A 23201-nucleotide genomic window follows, 5' to 3' on the forward strand; every position below is an offset into this window, starting at 1 on the left:
TCAAGAATCGAACATGGTAATATGCTTAAAGAAATAAATAAGATGAATGACATCATAGAATTCGGAATTTAGACTTTTTGCCATTCATTTGTGTATGTATATATTTTACGAGATTGGATCATCGTTTATTAAGGCCTAAAAGCCACTCAAAAATAAGGGTTAAATAAGTCGCCTAGGCAGAGAAACAACATTGATCAACAATGATAGAACTTGAATAGGGTTTCATTATTTACAAGGATGGATCAACAAAAATTTATTAACATTAAACTTGAAAATGACGATTTAGCCTATTAGTAAATAAGCCTGTTTCCAGGAATCATTTTGTACGTACTAACATGTAGGTATAAATCCTGCACAGACAAATGTATCAACATAGATGTTGATACATTTGTCTGTGCAAGATTCATACCTAAACTAATTAACAGATCATTATAAATTTTAGGACACAATTGCTAGTCATAAGAATCCAGATGTGGACTATGTTTAGTTTGATTTAGTATTATATAAAAAGGGGGTGGGAGCCTGTTGTGAAAATGTAACAATAGGTATTAGATTGTCAACTGTTTCACACATACGCAGCCGTAAAACATGATAGCTTGTTTATGTTAAGAATAAGTAGGTTTGAAAACACTTTTTAAAGATTGTGGCAAGCTGACCTAATGTTTATCACACTTGACTCACTGTCTTTAGGTTTTGATTTTGATTCGAGTATATTTTTTTTTTTTACTTACAAGAAGTGAACTGTTTAGAAAAAGTATGATACTCGTATGCACATGTGTCAGTTTATTTCCATTTTTTTTTTTTTTTTAAAGGAATTAAATGTTATGTTTAATACCTATGGTATTTCTGTTTATAATAAATTAGAAATCTGCATTAATTAATATTTATGCCAATTTTAGGACTGGGCAACGCCGGGCGGCCTGCTAGCATTATATATTCCTTGTGAAATAATCAAAATTGTTATGAATAATAAGCTCAATGAAGATGAATTATTGCCTTCAGGGCAGATATATTGTAAATTTACATTCCATTTAGCACAAAAACTCAATCATGATTTTTTTTTTTAAATATATATATATAGGCAAATTTTTAGATTCACTTTTTCCATTTCAGACATTTATGGAAAAATAGGATATAAAAATTCACCTAAATATAAAAATAAAATCATGATTGTGGATTGACACTTTGTGGTAATTTGAATGTAAATTTACAATTTGTATAAATATATATACATATATATATATATATATATGTATACACACATACACACATTAATTAAGAATGTTTCATTAAATAAACATGTTTAATTTATGAATTCATAAAAAAAGTTTGTTGCTGTTTAACTGAATGTCGGTGTGGCTCCATTTTTGAGCATTTATAGATTTCTTTCATTAAAGAAAAAAAAAATCAAACGTATCAGCTTGGTACTACTTCTTAACCAGCTTGATTCAGTTGTTGGTATTAGTTTCCTCCGATCTCTTCTAGAATCGGCTCATCGCAGGGGGTATTACTTGTGAAGGTTACCAACATCCATAGTCAATGTGATGCCATGGAACCAACAAGATTCAAACTTGTCCCCTTGCCCTGCCACCAGGCCATCAGTCGTTGTCGCCTTCACCATTGTCACCCCCCCTCCCATTTTCACTCAAGTTCCATAAAAGCACAGCCACTGACCACTCCCTCCGCAATCTTCTGCTCCCTGACATTTTAAGAAGGAAATGCTCTTTGTCTCCATAATGATCCCTTGAAAATGTCAGCCATTGTGTTGGCCAGTTTCTCTGATAATAAAACTGCTGTGATAATAATTCTCTTCTACCCATCAATGCTTCACTTTCTTTTAAAAAAAAATTTTTAAATTTAAAAAAAAAAAAAAAAAAAAAAAAAATCCTGAGAAAAAGTTTTAAAATTCCTTTTGTAAAAGAAAATAAAATCTTTTTACAATTCGGAAACTTGGCTTTGTTTGAAAAAATGTTTTTTTAAACTTTATTTTTTTTCTTTGTATTTAAAAAAAAAAAAAAAAAAAAAAATGTTTTGTTTGAAATCAAATTTTTAATTTTTTAAAACTTTATTTTAATCCCCCCCCCCCAAATGCTTTGTTTGAATTTATTTTAAGTTTTGTTTTACGATTTATTTTTTAGATTTCATTGTATTTTTTATGGACAATGTAAAAAAAAAAAAAAAAAAAAAAAAAAAAAAAAAAAAGGGGAAAAATATGATGCCTATTTCTCAAGATTGATCGAAATAGTCGAATTTTCCAATCATTTTTACCAGAAACCTCAGCTACAGAATGGATATACGGAGGGCGTCCAATAATTAATGCTCTTGACCCACTTCTCATAGCAGTAGAGCAATGAAACTTAGTTATTAAGTCTATGAGGTCTTGTACAGAGTAATGCATTTCTCCCATCGTTTAATGCAGACTGTTTTTGTGGGACACCTCCGGTTAGACCAACTTTGGGAATCATCTGGGTAACGCTTTCCTTTCAAAAACACCTTCATAGTTAGAAAGACGTGGAAGTCAGTGGGTGCAAGGTTAGGAGAGTAAGAGGAATTGGAAAGGACTTCCTAAGCTACATGCCCATGTTTCTGATCTGGCAACATGAATGTTGTCTTTGCAGGAGGAGGATATATTTGATGATTTTTTTTCCTGTCCGTTGATTTTGATGGCTTCTCTTAATTTCCTCAAAACTGAAGCATAAGATCCTGCAATTGTGGTTTCCTTTTGCCAGGAAATCTGTCATAACTATAAATGAATTCAATTCAAACATCAGTAAATCAGAAACCACAGAGTTGTAATTTGCCATATAGCCCATAGAGATATAAATCATTGCATATGCAAAATTTTAGGTAGATCAGAGGCATTATTTATTGAACAATAATTTATTTTCCATTTAATATTTGGAGTGGAATTAATTTTTTTCATCATCTGTACTTTAATGTACCAAAGAATATTCTTTATAAAGAAATTACTTAATATTCTTTTCTGATCAGAATTTTGAAATTAAGCAATATATATATATTACAATAGAAAAATGCGAGCATGAAAAGTAATATGGTTAAGCTTGAACATGGAAAAGTAAAGGACTAGTTGTTAAAACTGGAAAAGAAAAAGGACAAGATATTCTAGTAAAAATATTGCAGCATTAAAATTGATTATATAATGTTATAAATTGAATTTAAAAAAAAATTCTTAATACTGCAATATTTTAAGCTATACATTTATTAATATTTTTTACTAGAATATCCTTTTCCTTTTCTTTTCCAGTTTTAACGACTAGTTCTTTACTTTTCCATGTTTAAGCTTAACCATATTACTTTTCATGCTTATATTTTTCTATTGTAATCCATGATTTTTCCAGATTTCTAATGAATTCACTTGTTCTTTGTTTAATTTCAGTGTTATTTTTTTACCCTCATAAACACATGTAATAATGTACGGCATGTATGTATCTCCCTTTCATTGTGTCTGTTTTACAAGTTACTTCTCTTTTCATGACAGTAGTCGCTGAAGCAACGATGTTGCTATGGAAACCAGTCATAAAAAGCGTCACTCACGGCCTTACATATTTTTAAGCAGTTCTAAATTACTAAAACTGCCACTTAGTTATATATTCAAACACTACCGTGTTTGAATGATATATAATGGTTGTATAGATTGGTTTCCTAAAAGTAAATCCAATGAAATCCTTGTGATTATTAAAGAGTGCTCAATGGAGGACAGAGTTGGTACATTGTCTATTATACAAACATTATTGGTTACATATGTGCATACATGTTTCAGTGGAATCCTAATTCAAGGAGATCATCTCATCAAAAAAAAAAAAAAAAAAAAAGGAGCGATATTGAAAAGAGTCAAGATTACATTTGTTTTTTTATGAGATATTCGGGTGTGGTTTCCCCTTTGGAAGAAAGTGGGGTATATATTTTGTGAATATGAGCTGTAGAGGTTTTGGAGGGAAGTGTGGTGAAAGTTAGGGGAAGAGGGGTATGATCTCATGTGGTCAAGCTGTAGGGGGTTGTTTATTCAAAGTTTTTGCTTTGATCTGAAGTAATATTGTATTGTATTATAAAGTAATCTCATGATTGTTAACTTCCCTATCCTTGATTTTTATTAGTGTTGGTACGATTAATTGGATTCAGAACTTTTTGGGATATGGAATTGGAAAAATAATATTCTAATTTTCCATTCCAAACAGATTCTATAAAATTTTACATAAAAAATGAAACGAGCACAAATTGTTTGTTTTTGTTTTTTATTAGAAGTTGTTCCTTTACAACATAAGACTGAGAATAGACTGTGAAGGGCCACAGAATGAGTTATAAATCTCATTTACAGATTTAACATTGATTAGCAGAGTTCAATTTATTTTATTTATTGGTCATTTATAACTTGCCTATTGCCTTTGTAATCGTTTCGCATCTATTTGCTAAAATGTCTATATGTCCTCATCTGAGGGAGTTCATATGATTAACAAATTTTAAATGCTCTGAGCTTAAATTTTGTTGGCGCCAGCCTCCCATTTTCACTCAAGTTCCATAAAAGCACAGCCACTGACCACTCCCTCCGCAAGGAGTAGTGTGACATCCTCCAAAACCTCTACAGCTTAGGAGTAGTGTGACATCCTTGGGATGTTTCTCATTGGCTTATTCTAAAATTATTAAAGTTTTATGGCACAGTTTTGGACACAAGGAAATCCTCAGACTCTCCAAACATAATTTAATTTGTTTTTATTAGTTTATTGTAAGCTAAGTAAATATTCTAGAGGTCACTTGTCTATTCAATATCACAGATTTTAAAAAGCTTTTTGCACCTATTTGATAAATAGCTATCTGGTGTTTATTAGAGGCTTCACACTTTAATATCATATTTAACATGCTTGAATTTTTTTTCTGGTGCTGGTTTTGTATGATCAGCACATCCTTTGAAATATTTCATGTTTCCTTATATTTTGTTTGGTTTTGGCACAAGTGAAAATATAGATGAAAATCTCACAAGTTTATCAAAACTTTGGAAAGGCGAACATTGAGAAGTTTGTTAACTTAAAAAAAACAAAAACAACTTTCATTTACATTTAAAATACCCTAAACATGAGATTCTACTTTTTTAGGCGATTATATGTGAACATACTGAAATGTTATTTTAGAATTTAGAGTGTGGGGTTCAACTGTGCATATAAATATGATGTAAACTGATCCCATTTCGGTACACTATAACTTTTTAAGCAGTTAAGTAATTTTTACCACTAATTCTAAGGCCGATCAGCAAAATCATAAAATCACATGTAATTGCTATATTTTTCATATTGCCACCCGTACTTAGGGTTAGTAGTAGGAAAGGAGTGAGGTTTTTATGATTTAACAATACTAAATATTAATACGATAGCATATGTGTTATTTATTTTGCATATCACGATTGCATCCAAGTTACTGTTGTTTAATTATGGATTCACATTTCCTATAATAAATAATTTTACCAAGAATTCTTCATAAATTTTGGTTTCGGTTTCGAGTATAGTTGAAAGAAACTCAAGCTGATGCACCAAAGTCATATGGATATATTTTTTAAAATCACAACTTTATAATATGTGACCCGATGAGAGGCTGGGTGATGCCAGTCAAACCTTGCTAGCTGATTAAGAAATCGCCTGTATTCTGGGTGGTCCCCTTAACACGATTTCAGAGGAATTCGCATGGTTGAATTCTGATGATGGTGTTGATGATGTTTTAAAAAGAATACGTTTCTTGCTAGATAATCAAAATGATCTCTCCCCCACCCACCCACGCAAGAAACACGAAAGAGACAGATAAAAAGATAAAAGATCCCGGGGCTGTCAAACGCGAGATGAGGACAGATTTCCGGACGACTATAGGGACGACACCGAGCGACAGTTTAAGACAAGAGAGACGACCCCTGTAGAGACGTCCACAGAGTTAGCTGAGGAGTCGAGCGAATGGGAGGAAGAGTATCCAATACCTATCTCCTGGCTGCAGCAAATGGGGAGAAGTGAACCGAGGCTGCCATTGAGGGGAGCAAGGGACTCCCCATCTTAGGAGTAGTGTGACATCCTTCCACCAAGGACTAGTGGGGGTGGGTAGGATAGAGACTGGAGTTTGGGGCGACATCTCCGGGTTGTAATGTAATGTAGTGCAATTGTTTTCTCTGTGGGTGCAGGGAGGGTCCCCATCTATGCACACTGTTGGCAGATTGTCACGGACCGACCTTTGGAGGTTGCTAGGGACTAAAACTGGGAATTCTAAACAAAAAAAAAACAAAAAAGGCCGCCTTGAATAACAGAGAAGAGTAGTAAGTAATTTAGAAGCATCTCGCAGTAATTAAATTGGCAAACGGAGAGAGTAATTTAGCCTGAGAAAGTTGCGTATTGAGCGAAAGTGTCTTGGAGGGATTTAAACTGTCGAATAAGACGACTGATTTGGCCGGAGACTTATTGTAGAAAGAGGCGATTTAACCAAATGTATTAATTTGAAAGTAGAGTGGAAGTGTTTAAACTGTCGAATAAGAAAGACTTTGCCTGAGATTCTCCCAATTGAGAGAAAACTGAAATAAATGGGGGGGGGGTAGTTTTGGAGTGTCAAGAGAACAACTTGATGTTATCAGCACTTTTACTTTTGGGAGGAGGACGAAGTAATTGAATCGCTTGAAGGCGATAGGAAGCGTTTAAGCTACCGATTAAATAGCCTACAAAGGTTGTTAAAAAGGGATGGTGAATAAACGTGGGAAAGGAAATACAAATTTCACTGATCCTCCGGGAAGTAGAACTGTCGGTCCGATGGGGCTATGATTCATGGCAGGAAAACGTAAGGGAAAGACGGTTACCGAACGTTAAACAACGGTCGATAGTATATGAGAGATAGCATCCGACAGTGACGTTGTTTTGATGTGTCGAAGGAATCGTTGTTTTGACTTTTTGCTTTTAGAAAAAAAGAAAAAAAAAAAAAAAAACTGGCCCCAAGATGAATTATAAATACGAGTGTTAAACGAAAACTAGTGGGAGACCGGGAAAGGAAAAAAATTATACTCGGCCTGAAGGAAAATCGAAACTGACGGTACCGGTGCGCCGTGCGGTGTTGTGCCGATTTTTTTTAAGGTGGATACAAAAGAAATAGAGACACTGTGTTCTCAATTTTATCCTTTTCTTATCGACTGTTCCGCTGGAGGGTAGCTATTGACGTAGACGTTTTTCAGCACCTCAGTCGGATTCGAAACCGACGGTACTGAGGGCAATTCGAATTTTGACTGCGTAACAGTGAGGTAGAATGTCCTCGAAGCACTCGGAGATAGGTGAATCACTGTGGAGATGCGACTTGACCAAGACATGCTTGGTTCGGGTCCTTACAGCCACCAGAGTACCACATTTACTCTGAGTAGGCAGTGGTGATATTGCAGTGGGACAGAGCTGCAGTAGAATTTTTGTAGGAATTTTTGACACCCCTAACACGAAACTGCGAATACAATATAAAAATCTCGGAATTTCTCTGTTAAAAGTGGGTTATTTATTTTCTTTATGGATTATACTTCCAAAATAAACTATTACAGTTGTTTTAAAAGTAATAGAAATATTTTTTTTTTTTTTAAACAGTAATGAATTTTCCGAACTCAATATTTTTCAATTTTTAAACTCAATATTTTTCAATTTTTAAATTTTAAAAATCTATCAAAATTTTTCTATTGATTCTATTTTTACGATATTTTCAGGGTCAATGTGAAATTTTATGTTCTTTCCAATAAATCGAATATAATATTTTAGACAAACGTTTTTTTTTTTTTAATTCACGACCCCCCCCCCTATCCCAATTTTTAAGTGTCTATTAAAAAGTAAATACTTAATTTAGTAACCCGATAGTAAATAATTAATTTACTCACAAATTGAAGAGAAAAGGTCAATACATAATATATTCAAATTTAAAAAAAAAAAAACATAGTGTTCTTTTAGAATTTTACCTGTAAAGTTTGAAGTTTAAAACCTTTTTTTTAAACCACGTTATTTGTTTTTTTTTTTCTTTCTTTCTTTAATGGAACCTTGGTCCTTGCTCCTTTAATTGAAAAAAAAATTAGGGCTTGAATTACATTTTTCGAGGAGTTATAAGCTTGGAAAGACAGGGGTCGAATAATTCACGCCTCCCATTTTGTAAATGTCTAATAATAATTAATTTAAAACCCGATGAGTACATAATTATTTACTCACAAATTGAAGAGAAAAGGTCAATACATAATATATTCAAATTTAGAACAAAATAAACATAGTGTTCTTTTAGAATTTTACCTGTAAAGTCCGAAGTTTAAAACTTTTTTTTTTTTTTTTTTTTTTTTAATGAAATCTTGGTCCTTGCTCCTTTAATTGAAAAAAAAAATTAGGGCTTGAATTGCATTTTTCGAGGAGTTATAAGCTTGGAAAGATGGGGTGGAATTATTCGCTATTTTCACGAAATTTCTGACACTGCTAGAGCTGCACCCACGATTAGGAAGCCAAGTTAGTCCGGTGACATGTGGTTGGACCGAGCAGGCGAGGAGATAACTAAGGATTAGATGTCTCCTCAGCGGAAATAAAAAGAGAAGAAAGATTAGGGAAGGACCTACAACTAAGGCCAAATTCTCATCCTTCTCATTGCAGAAAATGTCAGTGCTACCCATAGAGGGAAAAGCACTCAATGTATTATTTGGGACAGTGTCCGAGGGAGGCATAAGAGCAATTAGGAGAAATTAGAAACGATAACGAGCGATCTGAAAGTACCAGCACAGGTGGCGAAATAGTGAGTCTGTATTGTGAGTCTCCACCAGGGTGGAGGTGACCACGGACAGGGTCGGTTTGAGAGAATTATTTTTCCAGGTGCAGATATTTAGAGAAGTGACCAATATAACTGACATAATAATGACAGGACTGTAAGAACTGAACGATTTGAGGTAGACATATTTTAAATTGTTGGCCATGGCCGGTGGGACAGTCACTGATATTACTCTCGGAATATATACGTGCGCAGTTAGATGTGTTGTCATCAGGAAGCCTGTCACCCAGTATAGTGGCCCCGGGAAGGTTAAGAGACATATTACGGAAAATACAGGTTGAGCTACTACATGATTTAAGGTTGCCTGTGGCCCCCATTGATTAGGTATTGCAGTATTATGTTGCCCTGGGGGTGCGTCACGCTTTCAGAAGGGAAAAGGCTCAGAGAACTTAAGTCCTGTAGGTGAACAGAACCAAAGAGGGGGGGAGGCACACCATTGGGATCATAATCATATGGTGATAATAGTATGAGTGATATGGGTAAGATGCAGAAGGAGGTGGGGTAAGACACAGACAAGAGAGCACATGTATGAAGAGAGGATACCAATGAGTGCTCCATGTCTAGATCAGAATAGAGTACAAGAGCTGCAGTCTCTGATAGAGGGGACCGAGGTCTAGGTGGGAACGCCACCTGCAAAGGAGATATCCGAGGTGGTAGCCGGAACATTAACACCTGCGGTTAAAGTTGAACACTGTCAGGAAATGAAAAGAAAAGGGACGTAACAGAAGGACTAGGAGAATGACGCGTACATGTAAGGGGTGTGAGAGCCCTCATTTTGATAGTTAACTGAAAGACATTTTTATTACATGCTTAGTCCCTGATTGAATTGTCATTTCTCCCATCACCTGATCTAGATCCCACATACATGCACATACACAAAAAGAGAAAAAGAAAGACGAGAGGAAGAACAATTGTTGATTTTTGTTTGACATCTACATGAAAGACTCTTGGACTTTCGAGTGAACAATTATCCTTTCTGTTTTTCAAAATTCTCATTCAATTCTATTTTTTTGTTTTTAGAGTAAGCGGTGATTTTTGGTTATTGTTTTGTTACTGTTTTTTTTTTTTGTCTCTCTCGTTCCCACTAAAGAAATAATCAATTAGAGAGCTTGTAGTATTTCCGGTTATGGATTGTCCGGACACAGAGTGCTGCCTGGGTGTGATTTATGAAGTAAAGGACAAAACAGGTGAGGGGTGACATGTGACCCGATGAGGGGCCGGGTAATGCCGGGCGAACCTTGCTAGCTGATTAAGAAATTGGCTGTATTCTGGGTGATCCCCTTGACACGATTTCAGGGGAATTCACATGGTTGAATTCTGATGATGGTGTTGATGATGTTTTAAAAAGAATACATGTTTCTTGCTAGATAATCAAAATGATCTCCCTCTCACCCAAGAATGGATAGCCGAAACACATGTCCACGCCAGAGTGAAAGTCATAAAAATTATTCTTAGGCACAACAGACAGACACTTATGTTGATAGACCGCCGATAGAGATCATTGTCAAGAGGTTGAAGGGGAGACCACCCAGGAACATGCTGGGCAGACCCGTTGAGTGTTAATTGAACGTGGCATCTCTTATTCCTAGCGTGTAGACATTTAATTCTTCACGGACGTGGCGGAGAAAAGATGAGAGAAAAACCTTTGCTTTCCTTTGCTTCAATAATTGTAAAGGTCGCTTTTTATTATTTTCTTTTCTTTTTCTTCTGCAACCAGGCGTTCAGAGTTCGGCAGGACATTACTGGACCCCTCCTCCCCTCCCGAACAAAAGCGCGGCCGCTAATTGGTTGACCACCACTTGTGAACATATGGGGAGAAGTGGGGGTTGCAGCTAACTGATATTGATAAAAGAAGGTGAGAAGATGAGAGCAAGACTGTTTGCCACGCGTACACGTGTCTCTGTAAGCTGATCTCCCCGAATACTGACGACAGAAAAAACGAAGTACTTGGTTAAAGAAAGAAAACTGTCAGCCCCCTGATTGCATGATTAGGCCAGTGTGTAACTATTATTTGTAAAGTCGAAAGCAATAATCATTCTATGTTAAGAAAAGCCAATTAAGCTTTGACTTTTTTTTTTCTTTGTTTGAAAACGCTGTTGTTGAATGCAATATATTTCTCAGACAGGCCAGGTGACAGTTTAGAAGCTGATTCAAAAGTGGAAACAGAGTCGGCGACGGAGACAAACTTGACCACTAGTGGTACCTGGGTGTTTTGGGGTGTGTGGTCGGGGGTGGGGGTGTTAATGAAAACCTTAGAATAAGCGAAGTATAAAAAAAAAAAAAAAAAAAAAAAAACAGAAAAACGAACGTTATGTGAAAAATGGCTTAAATAACACTGGTTCAATATTTAAATTTAAAAAATCGAAAAAGAAAAAAAAAAGATATCTCACACCACGATTCGAACCCAAAACGTTTAGATAATGAACCAACGCGCTAACCAACTGAGCTAAAGCGACATACATGAAATTTAGTCAGTTCTTCAACTATTTAAACTACATCAGGTCATGACGTCATCTGACGCATGCGTAGAACCGGTTGTCGTCACGATAGGACGGTTTTTGTTGCCTCTGTAGAAAATTGTCGATTTCGGGGTGGAAAAATTAACGTTTTTGGCCAATTTTTCGGGCGAAGGATGAAGCTTCAATATGATACCAAGTTTGTGAATTTTTGTTCTGTATGTCGAAAGTTTTTAGCGGACACACATATAAACATACATACATACACACACATTTTCGCTTTTATATATATACACTAGCGAGGGGTACCCAGCGTTACCCGGGTTTTGTAGGTGTGTTTGAAAAAAACCAGAAGCCTTGACGCACATAGTAAAAAAAAAAAACAGGTGCCTATGAAAAAAAAAAAATGAAGCCTTGACGACGCGCAGTTGGAAAATAGTAAAGTGTGAAAAAAAAACAAAAAAAAAACAGGTGCGCATTTTTGATTGACGTGACCGCGATAGCTATTCAGCAGTTACGATTTTGTGCGGGACAGTTTTTAAATAAATAAATCGGTTTGTTTGTTTTAACTAAGTTCGGGGAAAACCAGCTCCCTGTTTAATAGGGGGAGTGTCTCGTCCTGAAATGAAAGCTACCGTCTGATATGACAAAGTCGACATTGAACAAACTTTACTTAGCTCTCTAGAGACCACTGGCTCTGGGCCGGTGATTTAGAGTCGAGTTTCGCTTTTTGTTTATACCGAAAACCGAATGTAACGCGTGCCGATACGGGAAATGTGGAATAATTAACATTTGAAAGTCAATAAAATTAAATAGACAGGCGAGCTCCGTGGTTACGTGTGAGATATTACAATTTATAGATGATATTAAAAGTTTTAAGAAGTTGTGAAGCGAGCGAGCGCTTCTCTGAAAGAAGCCTTTTGTGGACATCGAGGAGAAGCGTACATACATACATACATTTTTGCTTTATATATACAGATAGATAGACTGGGGGGGGCCGGCGTTGCCCGGGTGTTTGTAGGTGTGTGTAGGGGGAGGTAATTAATAATAATAATTATAAAAAAGACGATGTAAAAAAAAAAAAAAAAAAAAAAAAAAACCCAAAACAAAACGGAAAAAAATGGCATAAATAAATCTGTGTATGAGGGAGGGGTAAACTAAAGAATAAGCGAAGTAATAAAAAAAAAAAAACATTGACCAGGTGTTTAAAGGTGTAAAATAAAAAATAAAATAGTTTTGGTCGGGAAGAGGGATTGAACCCGGAAGACTTGACGCGGAGGTGGAGACCAAAGCCAACTACTTAACCGTCTCAACCACGAGTGAGAGTAATTGATTAGCATGTTAAGTTAAGGCTTATAAAGCTAGTAAAAGAGGTTTGATTGACAGGAAGACGCTAAATGAGGTCATCGTGGGATCGTTATTTTTAGTTTTCACTTCCCCCCAGATGATGGTGGGAAGGAGGGAAAGCAGCGCGAAAGCCGAGAACACAACGTTTTAATTTAATTTCACTGTATTTATACTAAAATGCAGGACAAACAGGGGACAGTGCGAAATAGCGCGAATCTCATAAAAGTCGATGTAAATAAATCTAGAGACGACCCACGTTCCCAAATCCTAGATATTATGATATAGGACCTATATAAACAGTTTTAAACAATAGTAATGACCCCGGGAGCATGTGCAAAAGAAGCCTTTGCGAGACATACACAAAATGGTCACATACATTTTGCCTTTTATATATATATATATATATATATATAGAAGATAACTTCAGTTACAGTGTGAAGCGACTTTTTTTTTTTCTTACAAGGTAGTCACCACTTATCAAGGCCCGGAAGCCACTCAGGGATAAGGGTTATTAAGTGTACAGTAATCAATGTGATAGTATCGTAGTAATAGTTAGTATTGGAGATTTGATAAAGTGTCTTACTTAAGGAGGCAGTTCATCATCCAATTCCTAGATATGGAGGTTAGCTGTAAATACCCAATAAGCAGTTGAACCAATAGTCAGTCTACTCAAAGGATGAATATGGCATATACTCTAGTCTGTAAAATGCATACAAATGCCTGATGTAAACTTTTAACTTTGCTTGTGTTGGCTGTCATAACTGCTGACTTGGTAGAGTGTGGACTATTTAACTTGGTTGGTGATATGCTTAGTAATTAATTATGAAATAGCGTTGTGCAAAGAAGGGCATCCTTCGTAAAACATTTTCTTCAGCTTACTATTGTGGATGATGCCTACGAACATTAATGGAAAAAGAAAAGTTTTCACTTTATTCATTTCAGTATCTTTTGATGGGCCCAGAATTAGGACCAGAACAAATAACTTTTTTGCAACTACAGAAGAGTTGTCTTTCCTGATCCGTGAGTTATCTTGTCTTTTCACTTTATATGAAACTAGCGAGGGGTATCCGGCGTTGCCCAGGTGTTTTCGCTTTTATATTTATAGATAAAGGGAAAATAATTCACATTCACCTTTGGTGGGAATCACTAATACAACAAAAAAGTTCATACAAAAATTCTGAATCGGTACCTGTGCATTTTATTATTGTGGATAATTTTTTTTTAATTTTTTTTCTTTTTGAAGAACTTCATCCGGAATAGGGGAAGACCATTCAAGAAGATCTTAGTTTTTCAAAGAATTTCTTTGAAAATGTTAAAGTTTAGCATGAAAATATAAGTTTTTTTTTTTTGTTTTTTTTAAACACTTTTTAATGAAAAGTTTCTCCAAGAAGAAATTCTAGAATAAATGAAAGTTGTCATATGAAAATCTACAACGGAGGAGGGTGACTTTTTGTAATAAATAAAATATAATCATTAAAATTTATAAATAGATTTAAACAGTCATTACTGAAAAGTGTGACATTTTGTAATCTTCTTGAATTTTCTACCCTGGTTCTCAGTGGAGCTCTTCAAAAATGAAAAAAAATATATTGTCTACAATAACTAAAATGCACAAGTGCCTCTGATTATTCACTGATTATGGACAATTTTGTCTTTGCTTTATAGAAAAAAAAAAGGAAGTTTTATTTTAAATAATTTTATTATTTTTTTTTTTTTTTTGCTTTAAATATTTGGTCTAGATCAATATTTCATTTCTTTTAGATGAAAAATAAAGAATGACAAAATTTTCACCTTATTTTCGTCTCCTTAACACCTCACCATCAATTTCACTTCGAATGAATCTTTAGTAAAAAACATTTGCATTTCACTGTTTTCAGAAATAAACCCTATGACATCATTACAACAGATTTCCTGTTTGGCTTCCGCAGGTTTTATGGTCAGTACTAGGACACAAGTCAGAGTAGTTATTTATAAATTTACAAAATACCTGGAAGCAAGTGACCAGACAACATAACAGGGTGGAATTTAGAGATTGTTGGTCCGATGAACCATGAGAAATGAAGACAGAATTTGCAAAACTTCAGAAAACATTTAACCAAGGAAAAAAATGACATTAAATCAAGAAAAAGAAAAAAAAAAACATTAAAAGAAAAATAAAGCAATAAAAAGGGAATATTTATGCAATTTAAATTTCAACATTTTGTAAAACATCCGATTGATTTTATTGCAAAACCGATTTTTTTTTTTTTTTTAATACATATCATCCTTCATTGAATTATCTTTGCAAAAAAAATGTAAATATTTTCTTTACAAGAATTGAATCAGGAGAAAAAACAATGGGAAGAAGGGAAAGGGGACAATGGCATTTTTATCAGGGATAGTAGATTTGATTTTGATTTTTTTTTTTATTCAGAATAAAGTAGGATTTCTGTTTAAATCTTTTGCTTGTGCAGTATGAGATTTCTAAAAATGCATTTAGGTAAAAACAATTGCATACTTACGAGTCATATATTAATGTCATTAATAAAAAAAAATTAATAAAAATTTAAAAGATATAAAACATTTAAAAAACATTTTTTTTTTTTTTTTTTTCCAAAATCAGATTATAAAGGTTTAATATTTTCTATTTTGAAATGGTGATTACAATTATTTTGTTTTATCCTGGGCCTACAAAATCAACAGGGATCAAACCAGTCCTGTAAAGATCCGGTCACTGTTGATTTTGTGATGGGAGTTTAGTTCTGTGCAGTTCTAGGAGGTCCACCCTCCTAGGCTTTGCCTTTTTTCTTTGAGAAGGGGTTAGTCTATTGCTAATCGCCTGAGGTGCCCTTACAGGGGAATACCGACAGGGCTGCCCAGGCACTTTTTGCAGAGCAGAGTACCCCTTCCTCAAGGGCGCTGTCTTTTCAATCCCACTTTCCAACTGTACAGTCTAAGTTCTTGCAGTGGAAGAGAACTAGACAATTATTTGGCCATAATATTTATCCTAAAATGCAGTTATCTCTCCTGGATTTTAAGATTTTTTTATTTTCACTCATAATTTTTTTTGTAATGTTTTACAAGTATTTTAATGGAATGTGCTCGGATGAACTTTTAACACTTGTGCCTCACAATGTACATATTTCAGACTGACTCAACAACCAGCAAAATTGCAACTTTTCACTGTTAAGATCCTTAGATGCTTGAAAGCCTTCTACTCTAACAGTTTCTTCCCTCTGACTGCTACATTTAAGAATTCCTTCCTTGTTTCCTGACTCTACTAACCTGCACAAGTTTAAATGTAATATGAACAGACATCTCATCACTCATCTCCCTATAGACTCTTGAAATTCCAAATAGTAGCCCCTTACATTCCAAGTGGCAATATACTTGGGAGGTAAAAAAAAAAAAAAAAAATTTTGGTGCTTCTATATTATAATAACAAAACAAATATTGAATTTCAAGTAAAATAAATGGTACCTACATAATTGTCATGTTGCAAATAGTAACATATCCAAAAATTACATAAAACGATAAGGTAGAAGAATAATTATGAGTGAAAAACAGTTTTCAATAAAGTTTAGATGAGAAATAAAATTTGTCTGACATTTGGAATTATGTTCATTACGTGATGTAAGCGACAGAACGTAATTATCTCCTCTGTCAACTTATCTCTTTTTTTTTAGTAAGCATAACAGTGATTTCGCTTCATTTTACAAATTTTTTTTCATTAATAATTATTTTTCTACCTTACAGATTTTTGTAATTAATTACAAAGGTAGCATTTATTTCACTTAAAATTCAATATTTTTTGTTATAATATAGACATAAATCTCACCTGTCTGTTTAAATGTATGTATGTCTTGCAAAAACTTTTGACAAAGGCGACGAATTTTCATGAGATCAGCATCAGTTTGAAGCTCAACCCTTTGGACGACAAATATTGGCCAAAAACATTAATTCCTTCACCCTCAACTGGGCACTTTTCTACAGGGAAAAAGTCATCACCTCTTTTGGATTGTCTAGCGATAAATGAAACCTACGTCACTTTCGGTTTGGTGATGGGCACAACAGCTAACACATCACTTTTTTTTTTTTCACTTTCTTTTCCTCCTTCACGGTACAGGTTGGAGCCTGCCTGCCTACTACAACTTTTTTTTTTTTGCACTTGCAATTTTCCTTTTTTTTTTTTTTTTGCTCAACCAACATCCTTACACACATTTCCACTTTCTTTTCCGCCTTCGTGTCACGGGTTCCAGTCTGCCTGTCTAGTACAACTTTTTTTTTTTTTTGCTCAACACACACCTACAAACACCCGGGCAACACCGGGCACCCAGGCTAGTAATATAGAAGCTAGCAATATAGAAGCAGCAATTTTTTTTTAATTTAATTTTCTTTTTAAAATTTAAAAATTATTTTATTTTCAAGTTTTTTTGTTTGTTTTTTTTAAATTATTTTCTACTCCATCATTTTTTTAGAATTTTACTAATTTCAACATGACACATAAGTATGTAATATTTTTACCTAAAATACATTATTTTAATCCCATTATACTGGACAAACACAAATCAATTGGGGAGGGGAAAGAGCATGATCCCCTGAGTTGGGAAATTAATCTTGATTTCAGATTTTCTGTACTGATGCTGTATAAGGATCGTGCAATCATTGAAATCGTCCAAGTGGTTTACAGAAAATTCCAGAAGGTGCCAAAACACTGAATGCCTTATCAAAAAAATAAAAATATTTGTTTGCTATCATTGCTTTATTATATAAAAAAATCACATGTTTATCTGGATTTGAACAAAAAAAAATCCTTAAATCAAAAAACTATTTAAAAAAATAAATATTTATTCATAAATTTTATAACAAAAGATAAGTTTACTAAATAAATACTCTCATATATATTGATGAGAATGAGTCTCCTTGATGTTTCGATTGCTTGGAGACGGGTAGAAACCTGTAAGACTGAGGTATGCTGCCTGGGTATTACCTAGGAGGTCCACCCTCCCAGGCCTTGCCACCTGAGGAATGCCAATGGGGATGCCCAGGCAATTTTTACCAGGCCAGAGTGACCCTCCTTTAGGGGCACTGGCTGGCCATCTCTACTTTCTGATTGTGTCACATCATGCTAAGGTAGGCAGCATGTAAATATCTACCTCATAACAAAGGTTTTTTTTTTTTTTTTTTGAGTTTTCTAAAAGTTCCATAAAAATTCTCCAACATTATTCAAGCATATTGTTTAATTTCTCAATTTTTCATTGAAATATGTTTATACTGACAAAAATATGTTTAAAAAAGAAGAAAGAAAAAAGGGAAAAAAAGAACATTTCATTTGGCAGCTTCCAGCATTTTCTGTATAGCTCATAAGTACCATTGCCATTGGCTAGTCGCAACCCTGTTTCAATTCCTCATCATTTATAATAGCAACCATTCATTTCAGCGGGAAGGGGGATGGGGAGGGGGTTCAACAGGATTTAGGCACTGATTTGCAATTGATTTTATGTGGTTTAAGGAGCAAAATAAAACTGATAACAATTTAAAAAATATCTTTATATACATCTTCAACAGTCCTGTCTTTTGACAAAAAACAAAAAAGAATCAAGACTTTTTTTAAATGAATGTCAAATCGACATTACAAGTTAACATGTGTTAAATACTAACAAAAAAAAAAACCCAAAAAACGCAGGTTCTCATTCAGAATTCACCCATATAAAAAAAAAACAAATAAAAAAAATCTGTATGATGTACGTATCTGAGACAAAACGAACATATATTCCAAAAATCACAATTTGATCAAATAGTTTTGTTTTTAAATAAAATAAAATTTTATCAGTAACAGAAGAGCAGCTGTCTTGTCCGTCATTTTGAAAACAATCTATATAAAAAACAAAGAAAGATAACTCAATAATAATTCAAACTTGCATAATTTATGTCTAGAAATTCTCGTTAATCGTTTAGAAATAATTTTCTTTATTAAATTAAAACTACTTGATCAGTTTTCGTAATTTTTGGGATATATTTTCCTTTTGTCACAGGTACTTCATACAGTTTCTTTTTTGTTTTTTTAATATAGGAGGTAAACTGTAGACAAGAACCAAAAGTTCTCCAAAATGTTCTCGACAATAAACCTAAAAACGTTGCAATTTAACATCAACAATTTGGGATCTGCAAGGCATTTTTTTTTGATCCTTCATTGTGTCTGATATTAGATAACTTGGCAGTGATTGGTGGAAACCAAGAATTATTTCTTTTTTTAAAATGTATCCATTGGATAGAAGAATAACATTAATCTAGACAGGTTTTATCTGTCTAGGAAACGAGTGTTTACCTGTGAATCACGAATTTGGAATAATTTTTTTTCTATTTCATACAAAAAAAAAAAAAAAAAAAAAAAGAAAAAAGGAAATTCACTGGTAAAAACAGAAAAAAAAAGTATATGGAATGTCTGTTGGTGGTTGGAATAATATCAACCATTTCTATTTGTTGGAAACTTCTCCAAGGTTCATATCTTCATCGGAAACCTAAAAAGAAAAATTTTAGAAAATTAAAAACAGTAATAACATTTGAGTACTTCTGTAGATTGGTTATCTTCTAAACTAACTCATTTCAGGTGAAAACATTACATGCTTATATGTCATGTTGAAATTAGTATAAATTCCAAAAACTATGAAAAATAATTCACTAGAAAATAATTACAAGTAAAAATAGGATTTATTAAATTACTAGCAGGACCCGTTAACCGGCGTTGCCCAGTCGTAGCTTACTTGTGACAACATTCGGTGCGTACTTACACGACTTATTTTGTTTATTTTTGATAAAAGTATCCTGCAAAAAGTACAATAGATTTTCTCCTTCCTAAATAGTAACTAACATTTACCATTTGTTTACATGTGACAATAAAATCCGTAAAAGATTTACAACAACCAAAAGGCATCCACACAAAATGAAACACTGGTTCCTGACGAAAGGAAAACGAACAGATTGGGAAATACCATTTTTGTTTTCTTTAAAAATAAATGATGCTTCAACGTTGTAGTCAGTGTGTATTTCTCAATATGGGCCTCAGTCATGTATGTTTGGCCCGAAGGTTTTTTGAAGTAAATAAATAGAAAGGAAAAATTCTGTTATTTTTTAAGTATACTTTTTTGCACAAATGAACAAAAGATTTTGAAGAAAAAAAAAGTATTATTTATTGTCGTGTTCGCGTCGAGTACGATTTTGTAATATAAGATAACTAGCGGGGGTACCCAGTGTTGCTCGGGTGTTTGGAGGTGTGTGTATGTGTGTAGGAGGGGGGAGGGTAAAGTAAAGAATAAACAAAGTAATAACCCTATTTAAATATTAAAAAAAGAAACGATGTTAAACTTCCTAAAGAAATTGAAAAACCAAAACAAAAAAAAACAGCGAACAAACGTAAAACTTCTTTAAAAACAAAAATAAGTGAAAAAAAATTATGAATGTCTTCGGAAAAACAAAAACAAAAAAACACAGCGAAAAGTGAAAAAATGGCATAAATAACCCTTCGATTCGGTTAAGTCCATGGTGCGTTTCACCCAGTAGAAAGCATAGAACGTAAAGGAACATTAAAATTCCATCCCAGTTTTTTTAAGCAACTACAAAACGAAATAAAATGGAAATGATGTTGTATATGTTTATTTTAGGGGGAAAAAAAAGATGGAAAGAATCATTCTTTTTTTAGTGTAAAAATATTGGGAAAAAATTAAGCAGCGTAAAAGTAAGCGTTAGATAAGAATTAATGTTTGTGGGAATGTCAGTATTGGTTAATTTTGTGGTGCGTTTCACCCAATAGGAAGCATAGAACGGAAAGGCACGGTAAAATTCCATTCCAGTTTTTTAAGCAACTACGAAGTAAAGAAAACCCAAACCGGCGTTCCTTCGTAACTGTCCCTTGTGAACAATCCCGGAAATGGTGTAAGTGGTGGCGGGGGAAGGAGGAATCAATTAGAGAGAAAAGATTTTACTACTTCCATTGATTTTAACCGATTGTAGCAGTGAACTCTCACCAGAAAAAATATAGGAATCTATGATTATCGAGGAAGTGGAAAGGTAATATGCCTATAACACACCTCAGACCTTGTGCTGCAGTTGGTGCATATTACATTTGCATGAAATGCCTTGATTTTTAATCCTATTAAGGTCAAAATCATATGGGGAAAAAATAGGTTCATTTTATATATAGAGAGAAGAAGATATCATATATTTGTAAATGTAAACGAAAAAGTTAAGGTCTAATTAGAAATAAGTACATGAATTACAAAAATAAAACTTAATGGTGATGTTTACATCCGGAAAATGGCGGCAGGCATTATAGTAACGAACTGGTCGTTTAATCGTGGTATAACTAATAGAGGAATTTTGGAATGTACTTCTCAGCTAATCAGCTTGCCCGGGTTTCTGGATGGGAGAGATCATTATTTGTCTATAATGTAGGTGGTAAGAACATGCGATTGTGTAGGATTTCCATAGTCAGTTAATGACAGAATACACACAGAAGAGTAAGAAAAAGTATAAATGCACATGGTGTAGAGGGGGGAGGGGAGGCACAGGAGGACTTGTCGATGTGGTGAAAATTTAGCTACTTCTTCTGCAGATTACGACAATGATGATAGTGGCACTCCTCGGAATAAATTTAATGTTTTATCATTAAGAAATAATGTGTCTGAAATTGCAGTCTAAAGTTAAATAACGTAATGGGTAAACGTAATAAATTTTTATGTGCTATCTGTTGTTGTCAACCTACGATAGTTTTGTCCACAAGGGAAAAATTGCCTCTTTTATTATATACAAGATTAATTATTTATGTGGAAGAGTTATGCGACAAATTTAGTATGACAAACTGACTTATCTCCCTTGACTTAAATTTATTAAAATAACGATCCACCATTTTTAAACACATTTTTAAAGAACATAATTGTGAATGATATTTTATTCAAAATACATCTAGCATATCTTCTACTAGATCATTTTTCGTAATTCATAGTAATTTCAACATGACACATAAGTATCTAATAATGTTTTCACCTGAAATGCGTTGGTTTAAAACAGCACTAATCTATATAAGTACCAACATTTGTAAACAGTTCAATAAATTTTATTTTAAATGAGACTAAAACGACTGACATCTTAGAAATAGCAATGCCTTCTTGAATGCATCAAAGTAACTTTCATTCTATGATTGCAAGCAACTTAAGTTTTACAAAAATTTATGTCTTTTCAGATATAGAGCCATATTTTTTTATGACCATAGATAAATTGACCCATGTCTAACAAGGGACAGTAGGGAGTTGAGTGGCGAGATGTCTGTTCACATTACATTTAACTTCTGCAAGTTAGTAAAGTCAGAAAAACGGAGAGAATTTTAAATTCTAGCAGTTCGCAAGAAGAAACTATTAAAGTAGATCCTCCGGCATCTACGGACCTCAACAATAAAGGAGTGAGATTTTGCTGCTTGTCAAGTTAGTCATGGGTATGTATGTTGAGAGGGCACAAGTGCTAAGAGTTCATCAGAACACATTACATTAAAGTATTTGTAAAACAGGCACAGGGATCCAACATTGCAGTGATGAGACAGAGGTTGGAGCTTGGCTGATAGTGCGGGTTACCATATGACCTACCACAAATGACACCAATATGTATATATATACATGCAATGAGGTAGAGACAGGTCTTAAGAGGCAGATGTGTTCAGGTGGAAGATATTTATTTCTACCCTGGCAGTTTCGATTTCCTTTGTTTTGTGCAATAGTTTTTCTATATTTCTAGTTGTGTTTACACAGTGTCATTCTATTTCAGCTTGTGGGTGCTTTTTAAATGTATACATATATAAGTTGTAGTTCCTATCTTTTGTTTCTGGAATCTGCGTAGGGTTATGTAAATGGATGAACATATAAATCTGAAAGTCTATTACGTATTTATTTCATTTTGATCAAAGAGGTAACAATTATATTGTTTAGGGTCTGCATTTTATATAAAATAAAATAAAAAGTAATATGGAACACATGGTTCCTTATTTAATCCTATATATATATATATATATATATATATATATATAGTGAATAAATGACAAAAGTCTATATTCCAAAGTTCATGATGTCGGACATCTTATAATTTATTCCTTTAATTCAGTTGACATTTACAATTCTTGACAGTATTTGAATTCAAAATGGCGTAATAAAAACATAAGGTATTTACAGCTTCTCTTCAAATTTTCGGATTTTAATCATGTCAAAATGCAATTTATTTTCTTTTGATGGCTTGATTGTTGCTATTTCTGATGAGTTAAGGGCATAATAGATTCACTGATTGGTATAATAATTAAGCAATTGATTTTGTGCTACGAAACAGATACTGTCAAGAATTGTAAATGTCAACTGAATTAATGGAATAAATTATAAGATGGTCAACATCATGAAATTTGGAATATAGTTTTTTGTCATTTATTCACTATATTGCTCTGTAATTACACTGAACTTCTTAAATAAGGATTGGCATATATTATAAGAAAATATATTTCCACAGATTATATATATATATATATATATATATACATACATACAGACAGACACACACAATTGGACAGCACCATGTAATTTTGCT

At 33.7% G+C, this 23201-nt stretch overlaps 1 protein-coding gene across 2 annotated transcripts in view; it reads right to left on the reverse strand.

The window, feature by feature from the left end:
• Positions 1–18115: 18115 nt before the first annotated feature.
• Positions 18116–23201, reverse strand: part of LOC145241452 (mitogen-activated protein kinase kinase kinase 4-like) — a 145847-nt gene continuing 140761 nt past the window's right edge. For both annotated transcript variants that reach the window (XM_080104428.1, XM_080104427.1), the window contains exon 23: positions 18116–19105. In XM_080104428.1, the coding sequence (XP_079960554.1) occupies positions 19061–19105 (45 nt within the window). In that variant the 3' untranslated portion in view covers positions 18116–19060. The remainder of the gene's footprint in view (positions 19106–23201) is intronic.

The sequence above is a fragment of the Euprymna scolopes genome, chromosome 20 (genome assembly GCF_053919585.1).
Source record: "Euprymna scolopes isolate OS-2025 chromosome 20, ASM5391958v1, whole genome shotgun sequence".
Taxonomy (NCBI): Eukaryota; Metazoa; Mollusca; class Cephalopoda; order Sepiida; family Sepiolidae; genus Euprymna; species Euprymna scolopes.